General features: G+C 54.4%; 9 protein-coding genes across 9 annotated transcripts; 6 read left to right on the top strand and 3 right to left on the bottom strand.

Moving 5' to 3' along the window:
* Positions 1-240: 240 nt before the first annotated feature.
* On the bottom strand, positions 241-1,795 carry PG997_009077 (septin; the record flags this gene model as incomplete). The annotated part of the gene is made up of 6 exons (XM_066813392.1): positions 241-493; positions 555-1,022; positions 1,085-1,222; positions 1,291-1,378; positions 1,449-1,565; positions 1,705-1,795. 6 exons carry the CDS (start codon positions 1,793-1,795, stop codon positions 241-243), a joined length of 1,155 nt encoding a protein of 384 aa, XP_066665354.1.
* A 2,767-nt stretch (positions 1,796-4,562) lies between these two features.
* Positions 4,563-5,836, top strand: PG997_009076 (WD40-repeat-containing domain protein; the record flags this gene model as incomplete). The annotated part of the gene is made up of 2 exons (XM_066813391.1): positions 4,563-4,671; positions 4,773-5,836. The coding sequence occupies 2 exons, from the start codon at positions 4,563-4,565 to the stop codon at positions 5,834-5,836; spliced, it is 1,173 nt and encodes a 390-aa protein (XP_066665353.1).
* Positions 5,837-6,252: 416 nt separating this feature from the next.
* Positions 6,253-7,350, bottom strand: PG997_009075 (uncharacterized protein; the record flags this gene model as incomplete). Its single annotated transcript, XM_066813390.1, has 1 exon — positions 6,253-7,350. The coding sequence occupies one exon, from the start codon at positions 7,348-7,350 to the stop codon at positions 6,253-6,255; it is 1,098 nt and encodes a 365-aa protein (XP_066665352.1).
* A 1,047-nt stretch (positions 7,351-8,397) lies between these two features.
* Positions 8,398-10,288, top strand: PG997_009074 (uncharacterized protein; the record flags this gene model as incomplete). The annotated part of the gene is made up of 6 exons (XM_066813389.1): positions 8,398-8,557; positions 8,624-8,779; positions 8,846-9,228; positions 9,285-9,378; positions 9,427-10,076; positions 10,142-10,288. The coding sequence occupies 6 exons, from the start codon at positions 8,398-8,400 to the stop codon at positions 10,286-10,288; spliced, it is 1,590 nt and encodes a 529-aa protein (XP_066665351.1).
* A 1,549-nt stretch (positions 10,289-11,837) lies between these two features.
* PG997_009073 (uncharacterized protein) lies at positions 11,838-14,286 on the top strand (the record flags this gene model as incomplete). The annotated part of the gene is made up of 4 exons (XM_066813388.1): positions 11,838-12,147; positions 12,227-12,625; positions 13,353-13,823; positions 13,907-14,286. 4 exons carry the CDS (start codon positions 11,838-11,840, stop codon positions 14,284-14,286), a joined length of 1,560 nt encoding a protein of 519 aa, XP_066665350.1.
* Positions 14,287-14,684: 398 nt separating this feature from the next.
* PG997_009072 (uncharacterized protein) lies at positions 14,685-15,571 on the bottom strand (the record flags this gene model as incomplete). Its single annotated transcript, XM_066813387.1, has 2 exons — positions 14,685-15,095; positions 15,140-15,571. The coding sequence occupies 2 exons, from the start codon at positions 15,569-15,571 to the stop codon at positions 14,685-14,687; spliced, it is 843 nt and encodes a 280-aa protein (XP_066665349.1).
* A 1,693-nt stretch (positions 15,572-17,264) lies between these two features.
* Positions 17,265-17,784, top strand: PG997_009071 (uncharacterized protein; the record flags this gene model as incomplete). The annotated part of the gene is made up of 2 exons (XM_066813386.1): positions 17,265-17,398; positions 17,475-17,784. 2 exons carry the CDS (start codon positions 17,265-17,267, stop codon positions 17,782-17,784), a joined length of 444 nt encoding a protein of 147 aa, XP_066665348.1.
* Positions 17,785-19,685: 1,901 nt separating this feature from the next.
* PG997_009070 (uncharacterized protein) lies at positions 19,686-20,815 on the top strand (the record flags this gene model as incomplete). Its single annotated transcript, XM_066813385.1, has 3 exons — positions 19,686-19,803; positions 20,107-20,219; positions 20,294-20,815. 3 exons carry the CDS (start codon positions 19,686-19,688, stop codon positions 20,813-20,815), a joined length of 753 nt encoding a protein of 250 aa, XP_066665347.1.
* Positions 20,816-20,829: 14 nt separating this feature from the next.
* Positions 20,830-22,692, top strand: PG997_009069 (TLC domain-containing protein; the record flags this gene model as incomplete). The annotated part of the gene is made up of 4 exons (XM_066813384.1): positions 20,830-21,121; positions 21,360-22,024; positions 22,091-22,244; positions 22,286-22,692. 4 exons carry the CDS (start codon positions 20,830-20,832, stop codon positions 22,690-22,692), a joined length of 1,518 nt encoding a protein of 505 aa, XP_066665346.1.
* Positions 22,693-23,750: the final 1,058 nt, after the last annotated feature.

Genomic DNA, 23,750 nt, shown 5'->3' with positions numbered 1-23,750 from the left:
GACATCAAGTCTACTCCTGCTCATCGTGCGCAAGCCGGACTGCCGAGCCTCGTCGTGTAGAATCTTCTCAATTCATGTCTGCCCGGCGTAGGCCGCCCGTCTTCAACAACAATAAAAACGTGAGAGGTGGGGATATCACAACATCCAACGCCCGCGGTTCGTTCGATTCTTTTCGGTTGCCTGGCCTCCATCGTACCAGCATTAATAGTAAAGAAAACAGACGTATCCATAGGCACTGGCTTAAGCCTCGTGCTCGCCGTTCGCCTCGGGCACGGGCGACGACTGGGCTTGCGAGGCCGCCTGCTCGCGCTGCATGCGTGCCTCGATCTCCCGCAGTTGCGACTCGCGGGCCAGGAGCTCCTGGCGCTTCTCGTTGATTTCGCGCTGCACCTTGACCTCGATCTCCCGCAGCTTCTCCTCCTCGCGGCGGAGCTGCTCCTCCTTGAGGCGGACCGACTGCGAGGCCAGGTCCTCGGGGTTCATGGAAGAATCCCTGCGGAAATATTAGCACAACTGCGTTCAAAAGGTATGGTAATTTGGGAAAGGCAACATACACTCCAGCACCACCCTCCACGCTCTTGGACAGCTTCTCGGTACGGTAGTTCTCGTACAGGAAGTCGTGGGTGATCTCCTTCAGGTCGGCCAAATGGCTGTGCAGCAGGGCCGATCGAATGGCCAGGAAATCCGAGTGGCGAGGGTTGTCGACCTCGACGACACCCCACGGGTACTGGCGGGCGCGCACCTTGCGACCTCCGATCTCGACAATCTCCTCGGAGCCAACAATGGCGAACGGCATCAGGCCGCGGAGCTCGGCGTTCTCCTCGACGGTGTCCTCGTCATCCTCCTCAATGTCGTAGGGGAAGTTGTACACGGGGATGCGGTAGTGCTCGATGTCCTCCATCACCAGCTTCTTGGACTCGGCCAGCTCGGCGGGAGTGAGCGAGTCGGCCCTGCCGATAACGGGGATGACGTTCGCGCGGGGGGCAAGGCGCTTCATCAGCTCGATGTCGAGCTCACGGAGACTATGCCTCTGTCAGTTCTTCATGCTCAGGCCACAGGGGAAAAGTGCACTGGGGAAACATACCCATGACCAGTCGGTGTGATGAAGTAAAGCATAGCGTGGACACGGTTGTCCCTGAATCTGGGGTTACGCTTGATACGCGACTCCTCGGCCAGAATATCATCGTATTGTCTCTCGAGATAGCCAACAATCTCCGAGAAGCTAAATTTGGCATGATGTGTTAGTGACGAGTCGACAAACACGCGCGAGGGGTGTCCGAGGTATCGTACCTTGCTTCATTGTCGATCTGGTCGCCGAAACCGGGGGTGTCGACGATGGTCAGGGAGATGCGGGTGCCCTCCTCGTCCAGCTCGAGCTCTGAATGATCCAGTGTGTTAGCAGGCCGTAGTCGTCGCTGTGGAAGCTGGCGGCGAGTGGTTCGACATACCAACTGTGATGGGCTTGATCTTAACGCCATCCTCGACATGGGCAGCGCTAGCATCGTCCGAGTCCTTGTGGTTCAGCACGCTCTTGCCGCAGAGGGTGTTGACGAAGGTGGTGCGGCCTGTTCAGAAGCGATGTGTCAGTATCGTGTCTTTCCGTGCCAAAGGCTGCGGTGGGAGCGGGCGCTTCGTGTGTCTACGGAATCGGTCGCACGAGAGGCGGTTGGCGCTGCCAGGACAGAGGGCGGGAGGGGCAAGTACCTGTTCCTGAGGCACCGCAGACCATCAGACAGAACTGGATTCCCTTCTTCACATTCTTCTTGCGGCGGATCATCTTCTGCGAGGGAGCCATGATTGCGGGTTAGCGGCGGCGACCAGGTATGTAGAGAGAGTCAAGACGCGACACGACAAGTTGGGGGCAAGCGATTGTTGATTGTCAATGGGCGAGGACTCCGACTTGTTGTTTCAAGTCGGCGGTGAAAATGACAGACAGCAGCGATGGTTTGGGGAAGAAGTGTGCATGCGACTTGCCGGGAGCGAAGTGACACGAAAATTGGGCTACGGGCTCCTGAGCTATCTTGTTGCAGTTCCAAGCAAGCACACGTAGCGGGTGATTGCCGTGTGATAGGAGAGAGAGGAGAGAGGGTCTCAAGAGATACGTACGGCTGGGGACGACATATTGGACTATTCTGTTCCTGGGCCGATCAGAGCTTCGTCGGATCGGGCAGCGGACTGTGTGCTGGCGCGTGTGGATGGTGTGTATGGGTTCGAAAGAGGACCGCAGGTAGAGCCGAGAACGACAGCGACGGGTATCGAAAACAGAGATCCCGTAATACCGTCAAAAACGAAAGGAAGGAGAAATAATGGTGGTTGTTGGAACGGTCGTGGTGGTGAAGAGTGGATGGTCGGTAGACAACAACTGGAGACGAACCAAAAAATTGGTGATGGTCTGCGGTTGGGAGAGGGAGTCGGTAGTCTGCAATTGACAACACGACACACTTGCAGGCACAGGCGCAGGCACAAGCACAAGCACAAGCACGCACACTGGACACTGGACAGACTTGGCGGCGGCGCGAAGGGGGTATCTCGAAAAAGGGGACTTTTTCTGGGCGGGTGGTTGTTGAAGGGACGAGCGAACGGGCCAGGCCAGACAGGGAAGGAAATTGATTGGACTGAATGGGCGCGGACGATTGGCTACAGCGGGAAAAAGTGGGATGGCGGGCGGGCACCTGTGCGCCCAGTAGCCCAGCGAGTGCAACAGTGCAGAAGGTACCACTACGGCTACTGCTGCTAGCGAGATGGGCAGTGGGCAGAGTGCTGGAGTGCAGTGCAGGTACTGTAGAAGGAGAGAAGAGTCGGGGAACGATTGGTGGAGGGCGCTAGAACTGCCCGCCCGCTAGGCAGTTGCATGCCTCCAATTTGATGTTCTGCACTCGTTCTCTCTCAACACCACAGTAGGTACAGTACAAGGCAAAGGAGATATGCACCTACCGCTAGCATTACAGCTGTTGATGACAATTATTGGTTTTGGGATGATTATGCCGTGACTGCACCCAAGGTACTAATAACAAAAGTCAGCGCCTAAAAGCTACCTGCTATTACGCCAAAATCTACAGTGGCCAGCCGCATGATGATGAGACATGCCAAAGCCATCACGTACTGTATTCTTTCTGACCTGCCGTGCCTGCCATTCAACTGGCAGTCATCTCTGTTGGTCGCATTTGGGAAATGGCGATTTGGATGTTCCCCACAAACAACTTCAACGAATTCAGGGGCACGACGGAACGCTAGAAACGAAACGGGCAGATCCCTGGTCGCTGCTATTTCCCGTTCGCTCTTGGCCTCCTTGTCCCCTTCTTCCCTGCTGCCTGCCTCCCCATCCCCCCTCCAATGAAGGGTGCAAGCAAAAACAACACTGCACACGAGACACTCAGACAGGAGAGAGATTGTCGTGTCGAGACATGGAATTTCAGTATTAATAGAGCTTCCTCTCTTGGTTTCGTCGAAATGGTACGAACCGAAGTTGACAGACGCCCGTTCTCGACAATCAAATGATTCTTCTCTTTTGAAAGAACGTTGCGTTTCCACCCGGTAAAAGCGTCCGGTATCGTCAATGCATGCTGGAGAGAAGACGAGAAGGAAACGACGGCGGTGGGGGTCGTTAATGTAATGTTGACTGGTCATGGCATGTGCTTAATATTCGGATGGATATCCTGCAGGGGTGCCCGTGAGCTTAATCAATGAATCAATAAGATGCTCGGTACGTACCGGTCGTGGTCTGGCTCGTCTGGCTGGTCTCAAGCTCGTGTAGAAAGAACACTGGTTGATTGCCTGGCAGCTGGCAAAGACTCTCCCCCATTCTGATCGCCGCTTCAGGATTCCGGGGCCCGGGGGTTCATGCAGCACTCTCCTCCAAGGCCAGCATGAGCCACAGTCCCTAGCTCCAAGAAAGGAAAGCTCCAGCTGGGGCCCAGAGCAGCCGCTCCAAGCTTCGACAGCGCCGCGTGCCAGGTAGACAGCATCACTGGCTCTCACCTACACCTCAGATATCGTAACCCCCCCATGACCGAACGAGACTGAACTGGACTCGACCACCCCAAGCCCTTCGATGACTGTCTCTATCTCGGTACAACAGATGAGTGCGTATTATATATTGGTTTTCCGCTCATTCGCCTCCTAAACGGAAAAATAAGTGTCGCTTATGCGGGCATCAAGTGAATGCGATTGCGAGGCCAGCCAGCATCTTCCCCAGGCCTCAGTCAATCAATCTGTCCGTCCCTCACCAGGTCCTGCGCTTACTTACAGACGGACGGGGACCACACAGCACAACAACCAACGCCAGGCTTCAAAGGTAGCCTGTCAGCACTGGGAGTACCTATGCAGCAAGCGCCTGGTTATATGATATCGATATGTTGTTTTGACAAAGCTTGATTGAATATCGCATCTCGCCCTCTATCATTCCAGCAGTTGGTCGACTTACACTTACCTAACCTGCTCATCCCGTCATTCCCGACTATTGCTCTCGCCAGTTCGCACCTGGACTTGGACTTGGACTTGGACTTGCGCCCACCACCTGCACCCACCACCAGGCATCCTCTCACACGCATTCATCTGCAACCATGAATACGCGTCCACCGATAGAGGCGACGCAGGAGCCGTCGGTCCTGTCGGTCTCCTTCAACAACGATGCCTCCCGCTTCAGCGTCGGCCTCAACTCGGGCTTCTGTGGTAAGTGTGTGCAAATGCAATATCGCCGCATTGACGTCATCGCTCTTGCTTCCGAGAAAAGAAATTACGAAGTATTGTTATCACTAACATGCGAAACTCAGTATTCAATTCTGATACGTGCCAGTTAATGACAACGCGGGACTTTAACGCGGGTCTGGGCCTGGTCCAGATGATGGGCAACGCCAACTACCTCGCCCTGGTCGGCGGCGGCCGCGCGCCCAAGTTCCCCCAGAACAAGGTCATCATCTGGGACGACAGCAAGGGCAAGGTGGCCCTGGAAATCACCACGCTCACCGCGGTGCGCGGTGTGCAGATCTCCAAGAGCCGCGTCGTCGTGGTCCTCCAGAACAGCGTGCGGGTGTACGCCTTTGAGAAGCAGCCTAAACCGCTGGCCAAGTACGAGACCGCCGACAACCTGCAGGGGCTTTGCGCGTTAAGCGATCGCTGGCTCGTCTTCCCCGGCCAGACAGCGGGGCAGGTCCAGGTGGTTGAGCTCGCCACAGACAACGTGAGCATCATCCCGGCCCACACGAGCCGTCTCCAGGCGCTGCAGCTGAGCGCGGACGGCGAGCTGCTCGCGACTGCGAGCGAGAAGGGGACCATTATTCGCATCTTCGCCACGGGAAGTTGCGCGCGCATCGCTGAGCGGCGGCGGGGCAGCGAGTTCGCAACTATCTACTCCCTGCGGTTCAGTCCGAGCGGCCAGATGCTGGCCTGCACGAGCGCAAAGGGCAGTCTACACATTTTCGACGTGCCGAGTCCGGGGAGAAAGGGAGGAGCGCCGTCGAGTCCGACATCACCACACTCGCCCAGTATAGGGGTGACCAGCAACAGCGGCGGATCGGCGGCCGGAGGAGATGCCACTAACAAATGGGGGATCCTGTCCAGTCTCCCGTTTGGACCGTTCTCCGATGTCTATTCATTTGCGTCTGCGCGGTTCGAGGCGGGCGACGAGCCGACGGCCGGCGGATCCGGCATCCCTGAACCCGCGTCGGTCCTGGGCACCACGAGGCCGCCCAAGGGGGTGATTGGCTGGATCGACGAGGAGAGCCTGCTGGTGGTCGGGGCCGGTCGCGATGCCAGGTGGGAGAAGTACAATTTATCTGACGAGGAGGGCAAGACGGTCCTTTATAGACAGGGCTGGAAGCGCTACCTTGGGAACTAGAAGGACCAACTACGCGATTACATGGAGAGACAGAGCAGGAAGTTGGCAACAATCCAAGAAGAACCTGTTGTTGAAGAAGAGCCTGTTGTCGAAGTCGGCGCTTGGGGTCAAGTCAAGTCGATGTTTACGGGATTGCTGCATGCGATAGGCGTCAAGGGTCAATGAACTAGGGGATCATCAATCAAGGCGGACAACACACATACTTATGGGAGGGATAAGGGGGACACAATTGGAGACCAACAGGGCTGGAATTTTTTACATACTTATTACTGAATTAGCGAACCATCACCAGGGACTTTGGCGGATTTCGGGGAAAGCAGCGGACACAGATACAACAAAGCAGCGATTGTCAATAGCGACGACAGGAAGTGGTATATCATGATGCGAATCAAGGCTACGTAGCATGGCTAATTATTTCATCTCTCTCTCCTCGGGCGTGGCGATCTGCTCCTACTCTTGCGTCGTGACGACTTGTGCTTTTTATCGCGGTCTTCTTCTTCCGAATGCTCCCGCCTACGCTCACGACGACGTTCGTGGGAGTCGTCTCCTCCATCCCGGTCTCTCCTCCTTCTTTCATCCTTGTCGCGGCCATCCCCTCCTCGCTCCCTGTGGCTGCCACCATGCCTTCTCTCACGGCGCTCGTCACCATCGTCACGGGACCGGCGATCTCGCCCGCCATCTCGGTCCCGGTGTCGTTCGCGGGCTTCGGGTGTATCTGCCCGTTTCCGTTCATCTGCGACAGGGGTCTCGTCTCTCCTGGACCGTTTGCGGCTGTCCCGATCACGTTCGCGTTCCCGGTCTTTGCTTTCGCTATCGTCCCGCTTTGACCTGTGACTTCGGTGGTGGTGGTGGCCGTGGCTGCTGCTGTGATGGTGTCGGTGCTTGTGTTTCCGGTCCTTCTTCTCGTACTTTTGCACCGCCAGCTCGACCTCCTTCTTCTTCTCCTCGATCAGGAACGTCTTCATGGGGTCGTCGTCGTCGTGCTCCTCGAGCAGCCGCGCCAGTTCCTTCTCTTCCTGCAGCATGGGCCTCTGCACGACTTCCTCCTCTTCCTCGCTCTCGTCCTCGTCGGTGTCCATGCGGTCCGGATCGCCACCACGCGCCGCCGCCTTCTCCCGGCGCAGCATGTCCTCCCACCCGACACGGCCCTCCTCGGGATCCTCGTCGTCGCGCATCTTGTAGCGAGCGTGGTCGACGCGGATGAGGCGGCCGCCCACGTCGGCGCCCGCGAGGTTGTCGACGGCCAGGTCGCAGCTGCGCTGGTCCTCGTACTTGAGCCAGCCGAAGCCGCGGGACTTGCCCGTCTCCTGGTCGCGCGCGAGCTTCAGGTAGACGGGCTCGCCGAACTGGGAGAAGATGGTGAGGACGTCGCCCTCGGACATGCTGAAGGGCAGGCCGCCGAAGGAGACGAAGGCGGTGTCGCGGTAGTCGGCGTGCCAGGAGGCGTTGGGGTTGTGAATGCCGGCCTCGAGCTCGCGCTTGTTGAGCTGCTGGATGCTGCGGATCGAGTTCATGGTGGCGGCGGCGGTAGGTTGGGTGTTGGTGGTGCTGGTGCTGGATTAGATGGCTCGAGGCTGTAGGCCTCGCGAAGGAAAATGTCCGTCTGTGATGGAGAAAAGTGGAAGTCAAATCGGCGTGACCATCTCTAGTATTAAGTTGTTTAAAAAAAGAAAAAAGCAAATTGTTTGGTCGAGTAATTCGGTGCGGAAGTTCAGTTGATCGCGAAAGATATTCTTGAGGCTGTCGCAAGGCTGAAGATTGACAGGCAAGCTGCAGCAAGGTGACGTCCCATTGAGATTTCCAGGTACCACTTGTGGCGTATCCAGCAGGGATCAGCAGTTGGAAGTACTGCTGTATCGCTGGGCTGTCCCCCGCCAAAAGCTTGGAGGAGGAGATTAGCAGTACCTACCCCAAAATCAATCAATCAATCAATCAATTCCAGCAGCTCGCTTCAATGCTCGTCGGGCCGTCACCTGCCAAGTTTCCTGCCGCGCCAGCACTCTTTAGGCAGCTTATGTACTCGCTAAGTACGTCCGCTACACAGCACCTCAGCACCTGAATGCACTATTCTCGCAGCGGGAAAGCTCCAAAACACAGAAGCCAGGGTCCCGAAAAGGTTGCAGCGCAGGTCAACCACCCCCTGGCGAAATTAATTGAACAATGAAGGAGGTTTGGGGTCGGTCAAGCATTATCACATCACGATAGTGTAAAAGTTCCCGTCCTTTGGTTGGGACTGGCATCGCATCCTGTACAGCAAATGGTCCAGCTTCTTTGTATACTACGGCATCCGTTTCCCCATCGAAAGTGACATCTTCCTTCTTTTATTTTTCCTGTCTTGTGTTTGATTGATCCCGATCTTGCCTGCCCCACCAATTTCCCGTCCAACATCCAAGTCCCAGTCACAGCCGGAAAGGCAACTTTATTCCTCCACCCGACGATACTACGCGTTGCTACTTTGACAGCCACTCTGACGGCCGCGCTCCGACCAGTCGCAACCCACCCACGACAGCTTCACCATTCGACCATAGTACCCCGATGCAGCCGCCTGGTCAACGGCCAAGATGACGGCAAACACCAATCGCTTTTCCACCTACACCTCCACCTCGGTCGGCTCTGGGTCGGACGGCAAGAATGGAGAGCCCAAGAGGGACATGTGGAGCTCCATGCTCGACAATGTCGCCAGCGGCAAGCGCCTGCCCGAGAAGAACATGCTCGTCCTCGGTACGGCACACAATCGCTCCTCCAAGGTTGCATACATACAGTCCAGCTGACAGCGGTGATGTACAGGCGGCACGGTAGAGTCACAACGGGACTTCATTGGCGGCCTCGCCAACAACGACGGCCGGCGCAATGCCGATCGCCAAAGCCACAAGATACCCCCCATCGCCAACAGCTTCGCCTTGGGCTACACATACTACGATGTCATGGACGCGGATCAGGATGGTGAGCTCGAGGAACACTGCTCAACAAGCATTGGCGGGCCCCCCGTTTGCTAACCCGGCCTTCTAGATGTCCTCGCCCGAGTCTCGCTCTATCTGCTTTCGAACCCGTCGCCCTCCTTTACGTCTCTCGTCAAGCCCCTGCTCACGCCGCAAACGATACCCAACACTTTAATAGTAATACTTCTGGATTGGTCACAACCTTGGTTATGGATGCGACAGCTACGGGAGTGGGTGCTGCTGATCCGCAAGGTCATCGGCTCGCTCAGCCTTGACTGCAAGGACGCCATGGAGGAGGTCATGATCGGATGGAAGGATCGCGGCCGAGGAGGCACCACGGTCAACCTCGACGGCACCGGCGCTGTCCCGGCCGAAGGCGACATAGCCCTGCCTCTGGGTCCTGGTGAATGGGAGGATGGTCTGGGCCTGCCGCTCTGTGTGGTCTGCCAGGGTGTACGTCGACCACTGTTCGCACACCTGTGAAATCTACGCTAACACCGAGATACTAGGCCGAAAGGATAGACTACTTGGAGAAGACCCAGGGTTGGAGAGAAGAGAAGTTTGACCTGGTGTTGCAATACCTTCGTACTGTTCTTCTCAAGCGTAAGTGCTTCGCCGATTCCGAAGACATCTAGTTGCTGACATGACTAGACGGCGCTTCTCTTATCTACACGTCACCCACCATGGCATCGCCGCTTCAGACTCTCGTCCATGCCAGCTTGGGAATACACTCCTTGCTGAAGCGACAACCGATCAAGCACAACGTCATCGACCGCGACAAGATTGTGGTGCCGCCCAACTGGGATTCCTGGAGCAAGATCCGCATTCTGCGCGAAGGGTTCGATACCGATGCTGTTAGTCTCGGCTGGGGTATCGATCTCGACCACGATCCGTATCAGCCACCAGCGACGAATGGGGCGAACGGCGCAGCCGAAGGTAGCGACGACGAGGAAACCATCATGGCCAACGGGCAAGCGAATGAGGAGCCAGTGGCCGAACCTGAAGGCTCTGCCGTGGTCTTGTACGAAGAGCAAGTCCAAGACACCAGCTTGGATGCGCTGCAGCTCGCCCAAGGGCACCAGGCCACGACCAGGCTCGAGGTGGAGCCGGCCGATACGCAGAAGTTCCTGGCGCAGCAGTTGCCCAAACTCGAAGCCGAGAAGAAGGTGGACGAGCAGAGCGGCAAGGATTATTCGCAGATCAGCACTGCGGATGAGATTATCAGTGACCATATCGGACCGGTGCAGTTCAACATGGGAGGTATTCAGGTGGACGCTGATGATATGGTGCAGAGGCTCAAAGTATGGTTCCCCCTGTCGCACCGCAGTTGTGTTTATGGGAGACTTCAGCTAACATTCTGATACAGGACCGACAAGCATATGGGCAGTCTCCTGAGCCAAGCCTTATCGACGAGGTCGAACAGGAGCCTGTGGACTCCAAGCCTGATACGGAGCGGTTGGCTCAGTTCTTCGGCAACCTGATGAACCGGAAACCGGCTGGAGGTGGGAAGTAGTTTCGCATGCCCATCTACTATGGCAGGCTAGATCTCACGGGTGGCCTTTGTTCTCTTGGGTCCGGCCTGCTTGCGATGAGATACGGATGGATTACAATTGTGGATAGAGTGTACATGAACAAGCTTCTGTGTGAGTGAGGTGATGGATGAAACGGGGCATGACGGCAGGATACGGCGATTTGGTGAGCTCATTTGTTCGAACCACCGGCGTACTACTTTGCAAGATAGTCGGAGTGGTGTGTATAGCCAAGAGCAGATGTGTAGAATAGATACCCCGGCAATGTCAAATGATTGATTCAATACTGCGACCTTTGACATTCATAGTAACTGACGCATCACCACAGTGTGATAGTGGCTATCGTTATCAATCACCTGTAAGAAGGCGCCTAACTCCGAAGCAATCGGAAACCTCGGAAACCTAACAATCATTGCTGGCCAACAAAAAGCAATGGTAAGTACAACCCACAATCCAAAAGACGACCAGAAAACGGAACGGAACACAAAAAGGAGTAGACCATGGATATGGTCTTGGAGCAGCAGGGGGATCGAACCCTGGGCTTTACGCAATCACACGTGGTTTGCATAATGCAAAGCGTACACTCTACCACTGAGTTACAGCCCCAGTAAGTATTTTGGTGGAGAAGTTACTACTAAGATGGCCTAAGTAGGCGAAAGCTTGTTGTACTACCAGCATTCCTGGCAAATTCTAACCCCTTTTCCTCAAGCCTCAATTTTCACACCCAGGACAAAATGGGTATCGAGTATACAACCTCTATTCAAATAGCTTGGCTTTTGGATGTAACCCCTCTCGAACTATAGGAAAACTGGATATCCAAGATTGAACACGCACATAGTCACATGTAAGTGCTTCGAGAAGTAACGCAACAATTGCTGTGGCTTGATGTTGGATCTGGGGTATCCAATGCCATTACAGCAATAGTCATTCAATGGAATGTCTTCGGTGTTTCCTTCGTGGCTTGCTTTTTGCTGATGCTGAGCCTGGCTCAATACGTATATGCGCATCAACACGACCCAATTGAATCAGGATATCTCATAGCCTGCTTCATGTTACAATTCGAGTATGCGCCAAGATTCGCACAATGAAGTCAGACCGAGGTAGGCTGGGTGATACGAACTAATCGCCTTGGGAGTGACAATAGACCATGCTCTGACCTCTTTACTTTCGAAATTCCGATTCATCTTCTTGGTTTCTACCCCTCTTCTTAAATCATCGAAATAAGCAACCTTGAGACGATCGCCACCGCGATTAACCAGCATGACTGACAATACCATTCCCGCCTTTTGTTATGTCGATTGCAGTAAGCAAAATAAATAAGGGGAACATGGTCTGGCTGGTTTGCAGAGATTCTGATTTATCTTTCTATACAATGCTTATCTCGAGGGCCAGAGAGCGGGCAATAACACCGCCCTCTGCCAGGGAGCATCAACGTTCCAGGGCCTCAAAGCCGCATGCAAAGCATTCTTGGAAGCCAACAATGCAAACTATGCACCGATGGAATCATATCTTACTTACTGCGAGAGCTCCAGCATGCCAGCACCATCAGCGGCGCCAACAGTCGTGACGACGGCAACGGGCGGGAATCCAACGACCATCCACGCTACTGCTAGTATGGAACTGACCGCTGTGCTCCCGGCGTCTGGGCGCTTGGTCACAACCACTGTGACGGCCGGCGGCCATAACACCGTGGCAACGCATGATTTTGTCTATACGTCGTATGCTCCCGTGCCCGTCACTGGCTACATCACCAAGGTTGATACGTTGGGGGATGGTCGATCTACCACATTCATTCTCCCCGTTACGTACTTGGAGTTGCCCAAGTCTCTTATTGATGATTCAAGTAAGTGACGAGACTTTATTTGCTCTCAGGTTAACAATGTGGAATCCGTTATTCTGGTTCCTTACCACCTTTGTTGCAGCCACTCCGGAGATTACGCCGCCTCCGGCCTCTCCTGGACCAGAAACGCACAATATGACATGGGTAGCAGGCCCCGTTATCGGCGGCGTGGCAGCCATTGCTGCGTTGGGTCTTCTGGGCTTCTGGCTGAGGCGCAGGAGGAATAAACGTACCCTTGGCGGCATGGCCGAAGGACCGACTCCGGAGGAGATAGACGGGAGGGAGAAGCAAGAAGTTCCTGGATCACAATTCGGCGTGGACCTGTGGGGAAATGATAGCGGACACCCGATACAGGAACTGGAAGCTGGCAGGATGTATCGTAATGAAAGTGCCGACGTGCATGGCTTACATGAGATTGGAGGGACACAGGCTCCGGGACCGATCTTCGCTGGGGACACTGCGCAAGTCCCTAGAACTCAAGGTCAGTGAATGTACGAAGTATGCAGTAGCTTGGTACTACCAATGTCATTGGCTAGAAGATGCGCCCCTTTTTTCTGCTCAATAGCCCTCAAGTCTGAAAGGTTCCCAACATCGAGGCAACGGCAGTGTGAATGGGACTATATAACGATAACTCGAGAATTTAGCACATTTAATACCACTTGCCACTCCGGGAGTTCCATTTTCCCATTGCTGTTGGGACTGATTACTTCAGGTCACTTAGATGACAACGTCTAGTTCGGTGTCGGTTACACTGCCAGCACTCCGTATGTCGTCATCCGAACGCCCAGCAGCCTGGGATGTTCGTAAACCCCAAACAGCTGAGTATGCATGTCGGAGCAGGAGTCCAATCGGACCCGAGTCTTCTACAGCCAGCCTCAAGGTCGCTGCCGCCAACCAGTCTGCAGTGTGATGCGAGTCCGTAAATAGGATGGGGCGCTGATCCTGATTGAGGAATAAAGTGCGTTTTTGTCCGCTCTGCAATGCAAGTCTTGTCTTGCATTCCTCAATTCCACCTACACTTCCTGATCGCTATGACGAGTCTTGATCCACTTGCCGTTATCGCCGTCTGTTATGATGCCTGCAGTAAGTACAATATCCTCAATACGATACGTTCAGCTAGCCACAAAGATATATAAAGCAGGTCTTTTTAGACAATGCTTATATTGAAGGCCAGCGAGTTGGGAAAACCCCCGCTCTCTGTAAACCAGACGCGCCGTTCATGGTGTATGAGGAAGCGTGCGATACCTGTGTGAAAGAGCGCAAGGACAATCTTCCCAGTACCAACGGCCAGAATGGATTCCACCCATTGATAGCACCGTACGTAGATTACTGTTCGTCCGCGAACTCGACAGTCCCGCAGCCAAGCACCATTACGGTTCCGGGGGCCACCTTGACGACAGCGCTTGCTGTTTACGCCGACCCTGTGTCCAGCCGCCTCGTTACCACCAACGTGATGATACCTTTTGAGCTTAGTGGCCACAGCACCGTAGTGACAGAGCAGACTACCTATATGTCGTATGCTCCTGTACCTACCACTGCCGTTTTGACCCAGCCCGCTACGCTGGGTGATGGACGGTCTACTACCTGGACTTTCATTTTCACGTACTCCACGGTACCCCAGTCATTGTTTGGTGTCAAACCCACCACTTCCAGCGACGGTGCTGTGAACAGGTCCTCATGTGAGAAAAACCTACTCTTCTCGATATGCTTGATTCAGTCGTGGCTGCTCGGCTAACTCAGTCATATCTGTCAGCCACCACAGTACTGCCAACCCAACCGCCGTTTTCGTCGGCGCCAACTCCGGCTCCTCCTTCTCCGCCGATAACACAGAGCCTGACGTGGGTTGCCGGGCCAGTTGTCGGAGGTGCGGCGCTTGTGGTATTTCTAGCTCTGGTGGGGTACCGGTGGACGAGAAGGAGGCGCCTGCGTGCACTCCTTAGCAGCGAAAGCATCATACCCAACGAGATTCCTCGAGGACGAAATGAGAATATCGGGAAGGGGGAGCTTTCTGGATCGCAGTCTAGTGTGGGCCGGCAGGAGATTTGGGGGAATCCGATACGGGAGTTGGAAGCTGGCAGGCCGTATCACAGCGATGAGGGCGCCGAAGTACACGAAGTTGACACCGCAGAACGGGGCTTTTAGAACAGTCTACAGGGAGGCTTAGCGAGCCCTCAATATTGAAGCTGCATGTATCTTGCTTTGCCGGTTTGCTTGCGTCACGCGTGAGAGTAATATTATATCGAGGCGTTCTGTTAAATATGGAGGAGTTGCGTGTAGTAATTAGTCACGTATTATGCAAACTGACATTGGCCTTCTTATGCATGCAGTTCTTGATGCGCTGACTGATTTATAAATGGTAAAAGCCGTATAACAGTTGGTCCCAAATTCCAAATTATTGTACAACCGATACTATAATATTGGATTAAGCGAAACCGCTGCCGCTTGCCATATATGGTCTAGTCCTGTCAAGCTCTATTACAACATTGTGACTATACCAAAGAAAAGAAATTCAGAAGCAATCCAGGACTGCTTTCGCATCATTAGTAGCATTCGTCGTCAGGAGCGTGCTTCCAGACGATGGGCCCCCTAATATTTCTCTGGTAACACGGGTAGTAGTCGAGATAGTCGGCTTCCGCCTTCTCGAACTTCGGCCACCTCGACCTCCTTCCGCAATCGACCAGGTCTTTGAAAGAGTCGGCGACACGCGCCATGAGCACCCCTTCGAGCTGTGTGTTTGCCCCCTTTTCTATGTCCTTCCTGTGGTACCCCGAATTATTGACCACCCAGACTGCTCCGGTGGGACAGCCAGGTACCCCCTTTTCATCCTCCTTCACCTCCACCATCAGCTTGAAGCAGGTCTTTGTCCAATGCGACAGCAGAATCCCGCCCGAGGGATCCGGCGGCGGCACGTCGGAGAACTCAGGATGATTCGATGTCCAAATCGTCCCCAGCTGGTAGCAGGTAACTCCGTCGGCATCGTCGTTTTCCCCCTTACCGTAAAAGCACCGCTGCACGCGGATGACGCTTGGGCGATGCCACACTTGCGGGTAGGTCCTGTCGGTTCGGACCATGAACCCGGGACGGCAGCCGACATCCCGGGGCTGGAGCGCGTACCAGGCATCCTCGAGGCAGCCCAGGGGAACTTCTTTTCGCTTTCTTCCCAGTGGCTCATCATCCGCTCCAGCTGTTTGACGCGTACGCCGCTACCAGTCGAGCTTTGGCAGAAATCCACGGTCCTCAGTGCAGCTACCAGGTTGTGGATGGTGAGATAGTCTTCCGGTCTGGCTTCTTCTGAGGGCGGTTGCTTAGCCACCTTCGAGTTGAGCTTGTAATTCCTTCTTAGCACCAGAGAGTCGACTAGCTTTTTAAAGGGGGTCTTGGGTTTGATGGCCGATGGCGAGTCTTGTGGCGCGGCATTGTCAGACATGGTGGGCGTGCAGATAGTCAAAGGGACAGGCAAATCAGTTTGCGAAGTGGATTAGATGGGAATGAGAGTACATGTCAGTGTCAGAGCAAGTTGGCCAGAATGAAAGCAAAATGACTGTTCGTTTCTCCGAATGACTGGCAATTTGGTGGGCCGAGTCAAACCAAAGTTCAAGATGTAGGTTCATATCAAACACGGTACCACAGACTTCAAAACCTGACTGTGGAAGCCTTACAGCAAGAGACGCGCTCACAACTCTGTTCTGATTACTGCTTTGGTTGTTGAGGCGTTCGCGGCGAGGTTCCAAGTTTTGTTTAATTCATCCTGGTTTGATGATAAGGATAGAAAGGTTCGCCTCTAGTGTGTATAGCGACGAGTGAGACCGTTCAAGCAGTCTTATAAGATGGAAGATTCGCTTAGTACGGTAAAATCAGAGTCTCCCCTTTTCCAACACCCCGAAAACGGTACTCAAGCTTGTACTATTTCTACAGAAAGTAAAATATAACTTTTCTGATTCTTGCCAAATACCGATAAAAAAGGCTTATCGCATTCTTCGGTATGAACAGGGGTGTTTTTTAACTGCCTCGGCGACATTCGACCTAAATCTGAGGCTGAAAGCAAGACGGCCTCATGACGCTATGCTAAAAGCGTGGCGATACTCCAGCTTCTTTATAATGTCTTTCACGCTAGTGGTTTTGAAGATTGCTCCGTGTTCCTCTGCCAGTGACTGCATGTTGTCGTCGGTGAACTTAATCATTGCTTGGCACATTTCTCGCATAGCCACAATAACGAGACGTAGGTCATTGGGGCCGAAGCCCTCTGGCGTATAGGGCAGGCGCACAAGAGGTCAAACTGCCTCCCAATATTGGATCGCCAGTGATGCCCACAGTGACAATAAACTTAGCCTTCCAAGTCAGAGAACCATCTCCGGAACCCCTGATGCAAGTTCTACGACATCTGCCCAACGAGCAGCAAAGTAACGACAGGCCAGGAAAAACCAAAAGGCTCTTTTGGAGCGATCACGTCACCTCTCAGAGGGAGGGAAGCACACTGCAAGGTAACTCTGGTGGATATACACCATTTCCGATCTTGAAAATCACCAAGAGATGGTGAAGTATTGCGGAATCTAGAATGAGAGTGTACAAGTACCGAACGCAATAATAGCTTTTGTTATTTTTAGATGAGACATCCGTAATGAAGCTGACTATCATGACAAATCTGACAGACATTCGTATTGTACGACAGCAGCCTGGTTAGCGTGGATTGCCATCTCCATTATACATGTATGGCCATGAGTAATCGCCAGTCAAAACCCGAGCTGGAGCTCCATATGTCAGCTGCGCGCATATCCCAAGGGCGTGGTGAGGAGCTTTCGAGAATCGTATGTGACAAGGTCGAATGCGAGGTGCAACCTGCCACTTGACGATGTGTCTCATGCCGACATCGTGGCGGTGGCCTTACCGCATAGGGGAGCCATGGAGCGAGTGGCGCCAGGGAGCAGGGGATGAGTAAGACCGGCAAAGATGAAAACAGCACCTGGGAACTGACGAGGACTGGTATAAAAGGGGCCTGGCACCTCGATGGTTTGATGGAATCCTTTGGTGAAACAGCATCGCATCATCTCCAGGGAAGCAACCTGCCACCCCCCATCAACAAGACCATAACAGCCCAACAGCTACCGCATTAAGCCAACACCATGAAGACTGCCACTGCGCTCGCCCTCGTCTCCGCCGCCTCGGGCGCGGTCATCGAACAGCGTCAGACTCCCACTTCAGAGTTCGATGTCACCAACTTCTCGGCCAGCTGCCAGCCGCACAGCGTGCTCTGCTTGTGAGCCATTCCCGCATTGCCATTCGCACCAACTCCCTACCTACCTTTCCCCGTCGTTAGCTAACGCCTTCAACAGCTTCGGCTTCAACGTCGCCACCATGACAACCGCGACCAGCTGCGGCCTCACGGTGCAGGGCCCGGACTTGCTGCCCGCGGTGGGGCTGACGGGTTGCGAGGACCCGCGGTTCAGCTGGTCGTTTGGGCGGGCCGGCAAAGACGGCGGCGCGCACGCCCTGACCGTCACTTGGGAGGCGACGCCCGGGGGCGGCAACCTGACCGGGTCCCACTTGATCCAGCCAGCGGAGGTGGTGCTGGAGTTCCACGGCAGTGTTTCCGACGAGCGCTACGTCGGGCCGGCGAACTTCGTTATCAGCCCCCTGCAGTAAAGCTGACAGCGGAGGCGCCGGAGATGCCGAGGGTGCGGCGGGATATGAGACACAGTGGCACACAATTATATCGGGGAGCGATGGAAGATGAGAGAACATGTATGGGACTTGGGATTAAAGAGGGGAAGCCGGCTGATGAGAGCAGGGATCAGAAGGCCGAAGGATAGGAGCCAATATGTTCTTCTTGGCGTTCTTGATAGATCGTGCCAATTGAATTTCCGGAGACCCCTAACCCTCAACGCTGCATGTCCCCCAAATTGAGTCTCGTCGCATTGGTTGCAACACAATGCATGGCTTGTGACTAAAAGCAGCCTTACATGGTCTTTTTACCGTCTCACCGCCATTGCTCAGGTATGTCTAGAAAATGGGCTGCGGTTTGAATGCCAGTACAGGTTTAAAAGGGATGCGAATACGACTAGGAGTTGGTGGCGCGGCTCCGAGTTCAAGATCTTTCTCGCATATATGGAACGCCGGTAGATATGGAACGCGCGTGCTGCCGGTCGCTCATCTGCCTACAGTACCTATTAAAGAATGCAGAGAGCAGGCGGAGAGAGTTGACGAATTGGATGGACGTCGAGGTCAGATGCAGAGCCACGTGCGGTTGAAACAAAGACGAGAAACCTTCCGATCAGCCATCGAGGCAGTGAACATGGGGAAACCTTATGTACATGTATCCAGGGTCGAAACCCTTCCAATCCGAGGGAAGCTCGTCGAGGAGCCGCATCTTGAAGTTAATTGATAAATAGGCTGGATTTGACAGTCAGATGCAAGCCTTCCGTGGTATAACTTCATCCGAACAGAACGCATGAGCTGATGGTAGCCCTGGATCTTGTCATTGATTCCCGTAGATTTTTCTTTTCTTTCTCATTTCCAGAGCGACTAACAATGTGACATAATAGTTGTGCTATGCCTATTCGCACATCTGCATCTCACCTCCAACCGAGTCGGTGGTCGGTGGTCTGTGTAATTGGTAGTAGGTACTCCGTACCGTCAACAACTTGCTTGAGTAACCAAACCCCGCTCACACCTTTGACACACAACTGGCCTCCTTTCCTTGAGATAGAGGGGGGACCCTGTATTTCTGACGGATTAAGTACATGGTGGCTTGAGGCTTTGGCCAGAGGTTATCGACCTGTCGGGTACCTTAGCTGCTTAGCTTGCTGGGAACCAGCTCGACCACTCTTTAGGGGAAAGGGGAAAAGGAAGGACCCCTGTCGGCAGTAGTGTTCTTGGTGCTAGCCTGCGCTTGAGCACTGGGCATTGAGCATTTGTCGATTATTCCCCTCCTTTTCCCTCTCGCTGCTTTCGCAGTACGGAAATTGCGCGATGATCCAGCAGCCGTCGACCCATGGGACCAGGGCCGGATATGGGCATTGGGCGGTTGTTATGAGGTAGTTTGGGGGTTCAGTTGGGCATCGGATGGATCAGACTCAGCGACTCGAGAGCATTGGGTTCAACGAATCCGGCTTGACGTAGGTGTGTCTGTGTGCTCTGTATCGAATTGTCAGGTCAATCTATCTGACAAAGTCAATTGCATCAATGTCAAGCAGCCTGTTCACCGCCTTGGGACAGCCAGGACATGTGCATGTACTACTACAGCTGCTACGTTAGGCATGTAGCTTGGCGCCTCTGGCAGCGAATCAGGGCGCTGGGAAAGGGTGGTTTTTGTGCAGTTGAATTGCCGTTTCCAGCCTCTTGTCTCGCCGCCGCTCAGTACAGGCCTTGATGCTCCTAATCCAGCCAGCCCTCTTCTTTTTTCCCCTCAGCGATTTTTTCTTTCTGATTGTCGCACTGCTTAGCTGGCTGGCCACTGTCACTCTGCCCACTATGTACCCTCAGGCCTGTCTGTCTGTGGGGTGGTCAGGGCTTGGCGCCTTGGATTCCCATGTTCGTTCCCCACCATGGCGATTCAACGATTTGCACTCTGCACTCTTGCCGGGTGGGCTGCTGCAGAAGGCCACAAGAAGAAGAAGCAGCAGAAGCAGAAGCAGAAGAGGCAAAGGGCGAGACCGACACGACGTTGGCTGGAAGACTGCATGTAGAGACGATTCATGGAATTGATTGATTGATTTGATTGCTCAAGTGGTCCCCTCTTTCTCGCCTCTCTCTCTCGCGTTCGTCCCCTCCTCGAATTGGCAATTGGACTGGCATTGGCATTGGCATTGGCATTGGAAATTCTGGCAGAATTCCCCGACCTGCCTGACGCTTTGTTGATTTTGGACTGCTTGCTCCCCATGCTTGCTGGCTGGCTTCGCTTCGGGTAGGCCTCGAATGGAATAACAAAAACATCCGACACTTCAACTGTTCGCCCACCACCACCAGACTTTTACATTGCTGCATTTGATACTTACATTGACATTGACATTGCCACTGCCACTCTATTACTTAACACTTACCGCCTGGCTTTCTCATCAGACTGGCTTGCCTTTGCCCGTGTACGTGTACCTGCACGCTCGCGTTCGGCTAAATCTCCCTCCTCCCCTCTCGAGGAAATCTGCTGTCTGCCCAGCAAACAGAACCAACCCAGCTTCGGCCGGCAGCTGCGACAAGTCCCCCTACAACAACCCTGTCCGTCTGTCCACCGGCGTCCACCACCACATCGACCACTGCTGGCCCTGGCCTCTCCACTCCCCCTGCCCTTGTCGTCTACCTCTACCTGTACTTTCTTTGCCCGACCTTGTACCCTGGCCCGGACGAGCCCTCGTTTTTCTCGGAGACGACTGAGAGAGGCTTGCTTGCCTTTGCCTTTGCGACATCGCCAACCACACCACCACCAACCCCCATCCTGCTGGCCGGCGCTGTCTGCAGATGCTATGATCCCGCCCGCTCTCAATTAGTCAATCGCTATTCCCTTACGACTAGCAGACACGACCGAACATTCGTTACTGAGTATTTCTCGGCCGCCGCATACACAAACCCGCCCATTCCTACCCGAACCACTTGCGAGATCCCGCCCGCCCGCCCGCTCCATCTTGCCGCGACCGTCGCCCGCCTTCGGCCGCCAGTCTACCACCACTCGACTCGAGCTTGACGGAAACATACACCATGAGCGACCCAACAGAGCCTGTCGTTGCCCAAGATGCACCCTCCAGGCCCCTCAAGATCCAGGTGCCTTCGCTGGCCACCGAGCAGACCCTAGACAAGCCCAAGCCCTCGCCCGCGCTCGTCTCGCCCGCGCTGGGGTCGGCCAGGCCACACATGCAGTCGCGAAAATCCGGCATGAACGGCCCGCTCTACATGCAGACCGCCAACAACAAAGTCATTATCCGGAGAATCAAGCGGAAAGGCGATGGCCCCATGAAGAATCTTGCCCGCTGGCTGCTGGATAACCAGACAGGTACGTTGTTGATTTTGCCTCCCACTTCCTTTCCTGGCCGAGAGGGAGGGACGGAAACCTAGAGCTACCCCACCCCTCTCACCCCCCTTGGCGAGCTGTCCAGCCCGGCCGCCTCAGCTTCGAGCCTCGTCAACGGTCTCGGGGCTGTCGTGTCGTACTGCAGGAGCTTGTCGCTCCCATCTCACCTCAGATTCGCCGCAACACGAGACCTTGGGCTAACCGGAATTGTCCCACGCAGGCTTCTCCTTCAACATCATCGCCCTCCTCTTCCTCACCCACTTCTGCATGCCCAAGGCCCGCGCCTTTACGTCCAAGTTTTTCACCCTCTCCCACTACAACGAGGCGACGGGCAGATACGCCGTCGGCGAAAATGACTACTACTTTATCGTCTTCTGCATGGTTCTGTTCACAGGCCTCCGCGCCGGTGTCATGGAGCACATCCTGGCACCCTTGGCCAAGCTTTGGGGCATCTCTAAGAAGAAGGAAATCACCAGATTCTCCGAACAGGCTTGGCTGCTGGTCTACTACTTCGTCTTCTGGCCCCTGGGCTGGGTGAGTCCAAATCTTGATCCCTTCCCGGGTCTCCCGTCGGAGCACTTGCTAATGCGACAACCAGTACATCTACTCGACCTCCCCTACTATCTCAACATGCAGGAGCTGTTCGCCAACTGGCCCATCCGGGAGCTGAGCGGCGTGTCCAAGGCCTACTTCCTGGCCCAGTGGGCGTTTTGGCTGCAGCAAGTCTTGGTCATCAACATTGAGGAGCGCCGAAAGGACCACTGGCAGATGCTGACCCACCACTTTGTCACCATCGCCCTGATCTCCTGCGCCTACTACTACCACCAGACTCGAGTCGGCAACCTGATCCTCGTCCTGATGGACTTGGTGGACATTTTCCTGCCGGTAAGTCGCATTACCCTTTCTCTGCTTGGTTTGTTCCCGACCATTTACTCATGACGTGAATAATAGCTCGCCAAGTGCTTCAAGTACCTTGGATTTACTACGACACCGGATGTCTTGTTCGGCGTCTTCATGGTCACCTGGTTCTTTACGCGTCACGTCTTCTACGGCATGGCCTGCTGGAGTGTCTACAGCGACATCCCCAAGCAGATACCCGTCCCCTGTTTCAAGGGCACCGACGACAACCTGATTGGGCCGTTCCAGGCCCCGAGGGCTGGTCGCACCTGCTGGAGCCCTTCCGCGACCCCTCGGGCACCGTCTGCTTCACCGACAACATCCGCTGGGGCTTCTTGGGATGCCTGCTGTTCCTCCAGGTCATCACCATCGCCTGGTTCATCACCATCATTCAGGTCGCGATCCGTGTGCTCAAGGGCGGCGCCGCGGACGATGTGCGTAGCGACGACGAAGCCGAAGAGGAGGAAGAGGAGTACGAGTACGAGGAGGCTCAACCCCTCGAAGAAGAAGTGGGCGTGGAGGCTATCGACCTCAAGAACTGGGAGCGCAGGACCGGCGTCAAGCGGGCCTCGTCGTCTTCGGGTGTCAGCCTGCCCGGGCACAGCGACCGGAAGGAGCTGCTCGGCCGCATTGGATGCGAGAAGCAAGTGGAATAAGACATATTTTTCATTCTTAGGCGCTCGAAAGCCGAGAAACCCACTTTTGATGGGACAGATTCAGCAGCAGCAGCTCGATGCGCCTCGTCACATCGGTTTGGAAGAGAGTTTTCTGTCCCTCGGCGACTCTGCTTCCATCATCATAGTTCATGGCTGCCCAGGAGGGTTTGGCGCCTCGAGGCTTCGAATATTGAGCCTCTCTCAGCAGTGGAAGGGATAAAAAAAAAGAAAAGTTTTGTGCGGCAATTTCCAAAGTCAGTCTTGCAGGTGACTACTGGGTACAACTAACTGAGCGACATTAGCACCTGGCGTGCGTGTGCGACGGCAGGCGGCAACAAAAACTAAAGAATCCAAAAGCACTGTTGGACCAATCCATCAACCAGTGCGGTATATAGATTTTCGGAATTCAGTATCATACCCCCTTTTTTATGAAAGTCAACCTTAATGGTCCCAACCCCAAGCAAGGGTCCTGTCTCGTCCCGTTCCTTGAGTTACTTCATCTCTTTGCGTCGTATGTCTATCTGAACTGTAAGCAAACCCAAACTTTAGCATGAACCCTTACCCATCATCGGCAGACTTTGGAACCCGACCACATCTTCAGAAACTGTCTCGGGGACCTCAAAATACAATGTATATGTACATACCTGCAGGTATGTACACTCAACCCACCCCTTTATCTTCATGCATGATCAGGTAGGTACTCAGTCTCCAGTATTCTTTTCTGATATTCGAATGTGAATTGATTTCCTGGAGATTGCGAAACCTCTTGAAAAAACCGACTCGTTCAAGAACCGAGTGGTCGTTCGGACCATATCACTCATCACAACGGTCACTTCATGTCGGGTTTGGTACTCGACCGTCGAAAGCAACGATCAACTCGTCTGAACACGGTTCCTCTGGCCATGTGAGGCCTTTTCCTAGTGGCCGACCCAGGCCTTTGAGATGGTCTTTTCCATCCTGGGTTTGCGCAAACTCACTCCCTCACCATGGCATGCCATGGCTATTACCAGCTCAACAGGAAAGCCAAAATGGCATCGTCCCTCCGCCCTCGGTCAGTT

Source organism: Apiospora hydei (genome assembly GCF_038363865.1).
Source record: "Apiospora hydei strain CBS 114990 chromosome Unknown utg000007l_segment0_segment0, whole genome shotgun sequence".
NCBI lineage: Eukaryota > Fungi > Ascomycota > Sordariomycetes > Amphisphaeriales > Apiosporaceae > Apiospora > Apiospora hydei.
The sequence above is the reverse complement of the archived record's forward strand: the minus strand, read 5'-3'. Positions and strand labels throughout refer to the sequence as shown.